The following is a 9,565-nucleotide window of genomic DNA, read 5'->3' as shown; positions in this document are numbered from 1 at the left end:
GGGTTAACCCCGCCACTGCAGGTTTAGGTGCCTCCTTCCCTGCCCCCCACCCCTCTGCCTTGTAGCTGGCAGCATGCAAGGGGTTAAACCTTGCTGTGAGTTTAGGTGAAGCCTTCCTTGCTCCCTGCTGTGTAGATGGGGTTAAACCCACCTTGCTGCATACTTAGGTGACCCCCTTTCTTGCTCCGGGCTGTGTGGCTGGCAGTGTGGATGGGGTTAAACCTGCCCTGCTGTCGAAGGTGTCTGCGGAGCTTGGCCCCTCCTGAACTGAGGCCCAGCTCCTGCAGGAGTGGGGGAGCCCTGTACATGTGTCCCAGGAGGGTCTGAGTCTTGGGTCAGGCAGACGAGTGCCTTTGCTGGCCAGGAGCTGCAGTGTGTGAGGCAGGGGCTTCTGCCCGCCCCCTCCCCCCCAGGCAGCTGCAGGGATCTGGGGGTGGGGAGGGGTTGACAGGGCCCTTAGGAGCCCACCTCACAACCCGAGCCTTTCCTGAAAGGTTCCTGCAGAATCTGGACTCTACCCTGAGGCTGCGCTGGGGCTGGTCCTGTGCTTGCTTTTTTACTGTCTGCTTATATGGGGCTTGGAATCTGCTAGCAGAAAATAAAACTGCTGAGATGGTGAGATCTGGTCTCCTGCCTTTGGCATCTCGCCACCTGGGCTCAGAAATTCTCTAGCTGAAGCAAATACGTTTAACTAGCCAAATCCAAGGTGGTGGTTGCTGGTTGCTGAATCCAGATTGAGGTCTAGGAGTCTTGCTGTTAGCTTTTGAAAAGAGATGTATGACAAGGATTTGGAAGGGAACTGGACCTGTCTGAAAGCTGAAGTACAAGGCTAACCTCCACTCCCAGGAGTCCTCACAGCAAAGTCCATTTAGATAGAGTTCCTTTTATTAATCTTCTCTAGCCCCAAACATTCACTCCAGGGGCAAAGAGGTGTTGAAGGTGGAAAGAATTTTTCCCTGTTTTAGATAAAAAGCTAACTTTTAAATGCCTTAATCTAGTAAACACTTTGTCTAGTACAGCTTGCCGTAGACCCATTCTGTAATCGGATCCATACAAAGCATTTTCCTCTGTAAGAGACTACTCTGGTGCATGACTAAAGTGGCACAAGTTAGCCAATGACTCCCTATATGCCTGAAGAAGGGTGTGTGTGCCCAAAATCTTGCAAAGAACAATTTTTTCCACCTGCTCAATTGGTCTAATAAAAGAGATCACATCTACCTAAAGAACCTTGTCTGCCTGTGACCAACACTGCAACAACCTTTACTGTAAAGTAGAGTTTTCATAATGGCTAAACTCACATCTCTATCTGCACATGCTTGTTACACAACTGGAAGGTTTATGAGCAACTTCTACACTGTTCTAGGTGCAGCAGGTCCTATTAAAAGGCCTGGCTTAGGCTCCTTTGTAAAAAAAATAAAGCTGTGAGTTGACCTCAATTATCTGAGTGTCAAGGGGATGTCAGATGTTTGGATTTGTCAATGTAAATTAATGTTGGGACATGATGACCCTATTTCAGATTCTTGAGGTCTGGAGCATCAAAACCTGAGCTTGTAGCTGAGGGGACAAACTGATGCGGGTATTTTTTTTTTTTTTTTTCCTGTACAGCTCCATGGGTAGCAGAAGCTCTAGTAGTTTGTTAGAATGTGCATTAGAGACCTAATCTGTAGTCTGCTGTAGCAAAAGTAATGCATAACATTGAAGGGGCACTCCCAGTTTGAAATGGGCTGGAGCTGTATTTCTTAACTAAGGCACTAGAAGATTTAAAAATGAATTCTCAACATCTGAGATTACTTTAAATTATGATGCTGCCTCTGCCTCTACAGTTTGTACAATTTGACCTTGAAGGCGAGTAGCTATGAGACCTGTTTGTATTAACTGTTTCCACTAGCATTTTAAAATGCAGGACTTGCTTCTCCAAAAACATAGTTTTTCATTTAAATGTCAGTCCAAATGCAAGTGTCCTTCAGTTCTTGCCAAATTGACAGTAATATGCATAGTTTGTGCCCTAATCTAATCTTTCTAAATTAACAAACTGTTTTAAACAAAGTAATAAACAGTGATTAATATTAAAGCTAACAACAGTGTCTAAATAGGCTGCTGCATATTCATGTTTGGGAGGCTACTTCATTCCTCAGTAATGACTCATCAGATGTTAAAATCTAGCATGCTGGCTTCTAATTAAAAAGGCTGTTCACAAAGCAAAAACCAAACTGGCCTTCACAAGAAACTAACCTCTAATATTTGTGGGCCTGAACTGTTTGTTTCACTTTACAACATCTTTCAGATCCCCTTTAATTGTTTTTTAACTACATTTTTTTTTAAATACAAAGCAACATGAGCTGAATTTGAGTTCAGGTTCAAGCTGCATCAGTTGGATTGCTGGAGTGCTAGAAGTGCATGCATCTAAGGTTCAAAGCCTAATGAAATTTCATTGAACAAATTATGATAAACCACTATTGGTGTTAAATTTAGTTTCTGTGTAGTAGAAGAAACCTGCCAGCACTTCTAGAAGCCACATAGCTAGTATCAAATGTTCTATTTAATGCTAGCAGTAAGTAACTTTAAACTAAAGAGCCCATCTTCCTCAGTGCCAAAGCTGTAATGACTGATGAAAAGCGTTGCCACTAGCAATTTCAGATACTAAATATGGAGGACGGTAGCTTCAATTTAGATAGTCCATCTAGCAGCTTCTGCACATGGGTTTGACTAATCTGAAGCAAGCAACCAAAAAAGGCAGTTACTACTTCTACTTGGCTCATACAGTTTGTTAACTAAATGATGTAGAAAACCAATCCAAAAGCAGGCAGCGACAACCTGATGGTCAGAATCAATTCTCTACCATATATTGAGTAACTCTGTTAGCTTCACAGGGAGCTGATCCTTACTACCATCTCCTGGCAGTGGTCTGTTCCCCTTATCACTTAATCCCATAGCAGTTGGTGAACAATAGTTCAAATACTACTTTTCCTCTGCTATGGTTCATAACAAAGCCTTTTGCATAGGTAAAGTTTCAAATGTCCTCTTCATAGATTGCATCAAAACATTTAAACAAAACACTTAAACCCTGTGCAGAATGCCTTACTGTGGCTAACAAACTTCTAGCTATATCCTGTCCAAAGAAAAGGAACTATTCTAAAGGAGCTGTCTCATCCCTGATGCCTGTTGCCATTTCATGCCAAAGATTTTTCCACTAGCTTTTGGGGTAAGGATTGCACCAGTAGGGAGTAGAATGTGTGTGAGATGGTGAACCTGATGGTTTTTATTCTTTTTAGGACCAACACTACTCTAAATGTTACAAAACTCTATCCCTACAAATTTCTTTATTAACATGCTGCATATACAGGAAACCTGACTTAACTCTACAGTTCCAGCAATCGGAAGGAACTGGTGTGAAATCTTATTTGACCTTCATACTTCAAACTTATTTTAATTTGCTGTCAAATCTCCAAAAATACATTTTTCTTCTGCCATTCAGATTTTGTTCAGTCTCCAACTTTTTTTCCCCTAAAACTTCTGTTTCAAAATCTGTAGCTTTCTAAACACTTTTTGGATTTAAAAGTAAGGCTGTATGTGCATTTGATGCTTTTAATGTTAAATAGTTTACTAGTTAATAGTTACCTGACATTAGAATCTTACAATTTGGCAATGAGTTCAGGCACACTTCCAATTTGAGAGCCACAGTAACTAGTGCTAAAGAATAATTGAGAAATACCAGCTCTATGGAATATAACAGCTTGAATGATTCTTTTTTCCCCTAATGGTTAAACTTTGACCCAAGTGCTCTTTGTTTCCTTGAAAGTGTATCTGACTACAGGACTAGGATAACAACCCTTCACAGAAGTAGCTGATGTTAAGATAGTGCCCTAGCTTTGACATAACTAACTTCTTATCTGTTGCCTCTTTAACCTTCTAGTAAGTGGTGCTGGTTCTAACTTGACCTTCAGGAACCTTACTTGGTTTAGGCCATGTTTGCCCAACCAGGGGGAAAAGGAGCAGTGACTTGCAATCCAAGCTAAGCATTGACAATGCAGTAGTAGAAGTCATTAAGATTATTTGAAAGGGCAGTGTTCCAAGCTGCCTTTTCCAGGTAGTGTCCTCTAGTAACCTTTTTCCTGCATTAGATTCCTAATCTTAGTTGCATTTCAGTTTGAATTCACAGTTGTAGCAGAAACTTTCAGGGAAAGAGACTTTCTCTATTGGTGCTCAAATGCTTCAGTGTTTTTTTGGGACCTTTCCTCACTTCAGACATTAGGTAAAATAAAAGCAAACTGAAGCCTGAATTTTTTCAAGGTTTTTGAGGACTCTTGTGGGATAGGGTTGGCGGGAGGGGGGGAAGAATCACAGCTTTTTAATTCTCAAGTTTGTCTCTAAATAGTACAAGGTAGTCAGGCTATGCCAAAAGATTTGATCTGAGCTGCTGATGGGGCGGTTTACAGAGCTCAGTTGCTACCTGGTGTCTGGATTAGATCACACTTTTAAGGGCTTAAAGTTATTTCAGTTCATTTTTAAATAATGACAGTAATTCAGCTTCATATTAAATGAACAAAGCTTACAAAGGGCATTTGTGGGTGTGTCAGTGATATTTTTTTTTCCTATTCTGCCTGCTCAATAGTGAAATAATCTTAACTTCTGTAAGATAAAGCTGCCTCTTGTGAAACTGGCAGTGTGTCAAACTCCAAAAACTGACACACTGAAAATTATTAGGATACACTTACTAGTCAGGACATGAACCTGCATACTCATGGCAAGTGCATTTCAGCAGCTCTGGCATCTTAATTTGCCTTTAATAAGCCATGGCAAGGCAAGGGGAACTTCTTAATGGACTACAGTTCCATAAATCGGGGCTGCTACAGTCCACTTCTGCTTTCTGCGTTTGGATTCCTTGGATTGGTTGCGGTTGGACTTATGGATTGAGACTTTCCAAATATTCTTCTCAGGAATCAAGAGTTGGGGCTGGGATATGGTAGGGAAGGGGAGCAGAACTTGCAGTGAGCCTGCCACTTCAGGATAATGTTGTGGGGAAGTTGAGAGCAACTTAAACAGGAGCAGAAACACATGCTCGCCTTGTGGTTGGAGCACATTTTAATATAAGGTAGCAAGTAAACCAGTCCTCCTTCCACACTTTAGGATTCCTGTAAATTGTGCATGCTTTTTAAAGCACGCTTCTTTGCAACTTTTTCTCTCAGCTGGCTAACTTGTAAATTAGTTGGCTCATCTCATTTTGGCTCTGCTAGACTGAAACGTGCAGACATGCATCCCGCTTGCTTATTGCCACATTAAGCTCTAACACTTCATTCCCAAACTGTTACTTTCTTGGTGCAGACAATAAGACTCTCTTTGTGTCTCAGGTGGTCCGCAGCCGTCTGGAAAAGAGAGGCGTTGCAGTCCATAATGTGAGATTGAATGGCTCGGCAGCCAGCCACGTCCTACATCAAGATAGTGGCCTGGGGTACAAAGACCTGGACCTCATTTTTGGTGTGGATCTGAAAAGCGAGGATGTGTTCCAGCTGGTTAAGGATGTGGTCATGGACTGCCTGTTGGACTTCCTCCCAGAAGGAGTAAACAAAGATAAGATCACCCCTATGACTCTAAAGGAGGCATATGTGCAGAAGCTAGTGAAAGTGTGTAACGAAACAGACCGCTGGAGCCTCATATCACTGTCCAACAACAGCGGGAAGAATGTGGAACTCAAGTTTGTAGACTCTCTCAGGCGGCAGTTTGAATTCAGTGTGGACTCCTTCCAGATCATACTGGATTCACTGCTGCTGTTCAGCGAGTGTTCAGAGAACCCCATGTCTGAGAACTTCCACCCTACAATCACTGGGGAAAGCATGTATGGGGACTTTGAGGAAGCAATGGACCACCTCAGGAACAGAGTCATTGCCACCAGGAATCCAGAGGAAATCAGAGGTGGTGGCCTTCTGAAGTACTGCAACCTCTTAGTGAGAGGATTTAAGCCCAAATCGGAAGTGGATATGAAGGCACTACAGAGATACATGTGCTCCAGGTTTTTCATAGACTTCTCTGACATTGGTGAGCAGCAGAGGAAGCTAGAGTGTTACCTTCAGAGTCACTTTGTTGGCATGGAAAGCAAAAGATACGAGTACCTTATGACCCTGCACAGGGTGGTGAACGAGAGCACTGTATGCCTGATGGGTCACGAAAGGAGGCAAACTCTGACCCTCATTGCCATGCTGGCTGCAAGGGTCCTGGCTGAGCAGAGCATCATCCCAACTGTCACAAACGTTACCTGCTACTATCAGCCAGCACCATATGTCAGTGAAATAAACTTCAACTACTATGTTGCCCATGTGCAGCCCCTTCTGCCTTGCAGTCACTCATATCCAACGTGGCTTCCCTGTAATTGAGCACGGATGACACTGAGGACCTCCGCTCCAAAGCATTTCCTTGCCTTGGGAGCCTGTCGGGAAGACCTGCAACAAAAGGAAACTTGCTGGACTCTTGAGCAAGACTGTCTTGTTCCAACAGTCCTAGGAACTAGCGCTGTCTGCTGTACACTCTGGAGACTGGATGTGCAGTGTTATGGAAACTAGACCTATTTGAGATGTTTACAGGAAGATTGAATCACTTAGTGAAATATGTAGGCAATTGAGGGTGGGGTGTGTTAGGGGGAGACTACAGACTTAGAATAAGATAGAGCTGCACTGCCCCAAAATGCAAAAGGATCTTTTTTTTTTTTTTTTTTTTTAAGTGCAGAAGTGTTATGGGTTGTGCAGACTCGTGGTTTCTGAAGATAGAAGCCAGAGTGGCTAATTACTTCGAAGGACCAAAGAATCCTGTTTAAGTGCCTGTAACAACATAAAACACAATTGTACTGTAAACTTTATTTTTCAGGGGCTGAGGTCCCGAGTGCTTGAGTGGGGAGTCTTAAAAAGAAAAAAAAAAATTTCTGTTTGCAGGGTGGGAGGGAAGGGTCACCTGATCATTTCTAGTAACCGAACTGAAGCAGATGTTGGATTGCAGGTTACATGTTGCTAAGGTTTTTGGCATGGCTTGCTGCCTATGAAGGATCGGCTGTGGCAAATAGCGGTCCAAGTTGAGTTGCACAGAAATGGGGTTAGCTTTGGTTGACTACATGTAAAACGCCTGAGCATAATATGGGAGGGTTGGGTGGGGAGTGGGGAGGGAAAAGTGCATGGTGGCAAAAGCTGTGCTGAGCTTTGGAGATGGAAAGCAATAGGGGGGTTTACATGTGTAATGACTATTTAAAAAAACAAAAGTCCAAGTCTGCAGTGCCAAATGTAACTATGTACATAAACAGTAAAGCTAAGAGTCTGTTTTGGAGTCTGCCCGTGGCTTCACCAATACATAACCATATATTTTCTAGGGAATTTGAAATGCTACTTTTTTGGCATGCAGTGTGGTTTTAATGCACAAAACCAGTGGCCAGCTGGGTTATCTAGAAAAGACTCCGCTTGTCTTGAAGCACAAACTGACTCCCTGGCTAGTCAAACCATTATCGGCAACTACCATGGTGGCTGGAGCCAGTTTTAGGTTAAATGTACAGAACCTGGTCCCTCGGTACTAGAATGCTGTTGAATGAATCCAGCAGATTCTTTCCATTTGAGCTTTTGGCTCAGACTTCTTCCTTCCTGTGCCCATCTTCATGCCCTTTCTTCAAAAGCAGCCTGTTTCCACATCTGAGCAACAGATACCATTTTAAATTCAGATGTAGCTTAGAAATGGAACATGTTTAGCTGTTACTTAATTTTGTGCAAAAATCAGTTTGGCCTTAGGAGATCCTCTTGTGGCTTCCCCCCCCGCCCTTGTTTAAAAAAAAAAAAGCAAAAAACCTTTTTATGCCTGTGGGAGTTTTGGTACATCTTATGCAAGTATATTGACTTTGAAGTTGCTGTGATGTCTAGAGCACAAACAGTCCTGCTCTGAGCTGTCTGAAGTGCATACCCCTCCTTTTGGAACATCACATCTTGGGCTTAACTATGCATTATTTGTGGGGAGAGGAGGCGGAAGGGGGTTTTAAAGCTGGTACAGCAGAGACATCTGGCATTTTAGCCGTCAGATCTGCTGCTCAGAATACATGATGCAAGCCACTTCATAGCCATTTAGAAAGCGCTAACAAAACATGAGCACTTCTTTACTAATTTTGCTTTTTGGTCCTTGACAACACTGTACCATGGCTGGGGTGACTGAGCAGTCTAATAAATAAAGATTAGATACTTGGAATGTGCATAGCCAGAACTTTACCTTCTTGGTGCTGGGAGGAGATGTGCGGAGTGGGGTGGGAGCAGGGAATGTGGGGCTTGTGCAGCTTAGTGAACACTAACTAGCTTAAATCCTGTTCCCAACCACTTCTTATCCAGTATGAACTGAAGAGGAACAGGTCCCTGCCACTGTCATAGTTAAGGTGTTTAACAATGACCTCTTGTAAATAGCTTTATACTTTCAGAACAAATAGTTGAAAGCTTTAAAGGTAAACTCCACTACGTAGCAGTTTAACTTCCTGATGCCCAGAGCCTTACTTTGGTTGCAATGCCTGACAAAAAGGCGTTTGAGACCAGTCTTCCCTTGTGCTGGAAAAAAAAAAAAAAAAAAACTGGTTTAAAGGCTGCTTTTGAGAACTAACTAGGATCTCTAGGTATGCAATCTTCACTTTGAATATACTCGCTTTGAGGAGCAACCTGTTTTTGCACTGTTTAGCTAGGCTTCAGATTAGTGCAGATGACATGTAAGCGTGCTGCTGCTTGATTTGCAGGCTCTTCACTTTTTACCACAAGCATGTAGGCTGGCGCGCTAAACAGAGAGAACTCCCTCCTTCCCCTCATAGAATGTAAAGGTTCCCAACCACCAAAGGCTTGATGGGGGGGAATTTAAAATAAGATTGCACTTTGATTTGTGGAGTGTGTGTGGTGAAATTCTTGTGAATGGGGTTGAATTGGCATTTTCCAGATATTTGGAGTGTGAGATCATGCTGCCTCTTGTGAGGGGGAAAAATTGGAAGATTCCAATAGTTTGAATGGCACTTTTTAATTTTGTTTCAAATGTGCATTTTTTTCCTACACCTGTATCACTTGTCATGCAATGGGCTTGACATAAAGACTCACTAGATTCTTTAGAATCTGTTACAAATAAATACAGTGTATTCAAATGTGTTGAATTTCTTCTTCCGTTGTTTACTTGTCCTCCTAAGGGTAATGCGGTTTTCACCAATTCTGGCTCTTGCTAATCGGAATAAAAAGCTAACTGGATGCATTGGGATAAGAAGGAAGGCTGTTCTATGCATGCTTGCTGGAATTATGACTGAATCTCAAAGCTTCCAAATACTGCTTGTACACTAGCATGAACTGAAGCAACTACAGAGGCTTGGATTTATAGGGAGCAGTCTTGGAGGTTGGATGTGCAGTGTTATGGTATAGTATGATACCAGCAACCAAAATGCTTTTGACTTGTTCTTCAGCTGAGCATGCACTCTTTCCTAGCTGCTTGTCATATTACTGTTGGGGGGAGTCCATCCTGGCTGCTGCCTCAGTTGGTAGGGAATAGTTTATCTTGCATAAACTTTCTTCTGTGAAGACTGGAATACTTA

The 9,565-nt window shown here is 42.7% G+C and overlaps 1 protein-coding gene across 1 annotated transcript in view; it reads left to right on the top strand.

Annotated features, from left to right (window-relative positions):
- The window catches only part of FAM46B (family with sequence similarity 46 member B), a 14,694-nt gene extending 5,568 nt beyond the window's left edge, over positions 1 to 9,126 (top strand). Inside the window, exon 2 of the mRNA XM_019512493.1 lies at positions 5,349 to 9,126. Within this exon, the coding sequence (XP_019368038.1) occupies positions 5,349 to 6,368 (1,020 nt within the window). The 3' untranslated portion in view covers positions 6,369 to 9,126. The remainder of the gene's footprint in view (positions 1 to 5,348) is intronic.
- Positions 9,127 to 9,565: the final 439 nt, after the last annotated feature.

Source organism: Gavialis gangeticus, unplaced genomic scaffold (genome assembly GCF_001723915.1).
Source record: "Gavialis gangeticus isolate Ggan-Ray unplaced genomic scaffold, GavGan_comp1, whole genome shotgun sequence".
In the NCBI taxonomy this organism is placed as follows: Eukaryota; Metazoa; Chordata; order Crocodylia; family Gavialidae; genus Gavialis; species Gavialis gangeticus.
The sequence above is the reverse complement of the archived record's forward strand: the minus strand, read 5'-3'. Positions and strand labels throughout refer to the sequence as shown.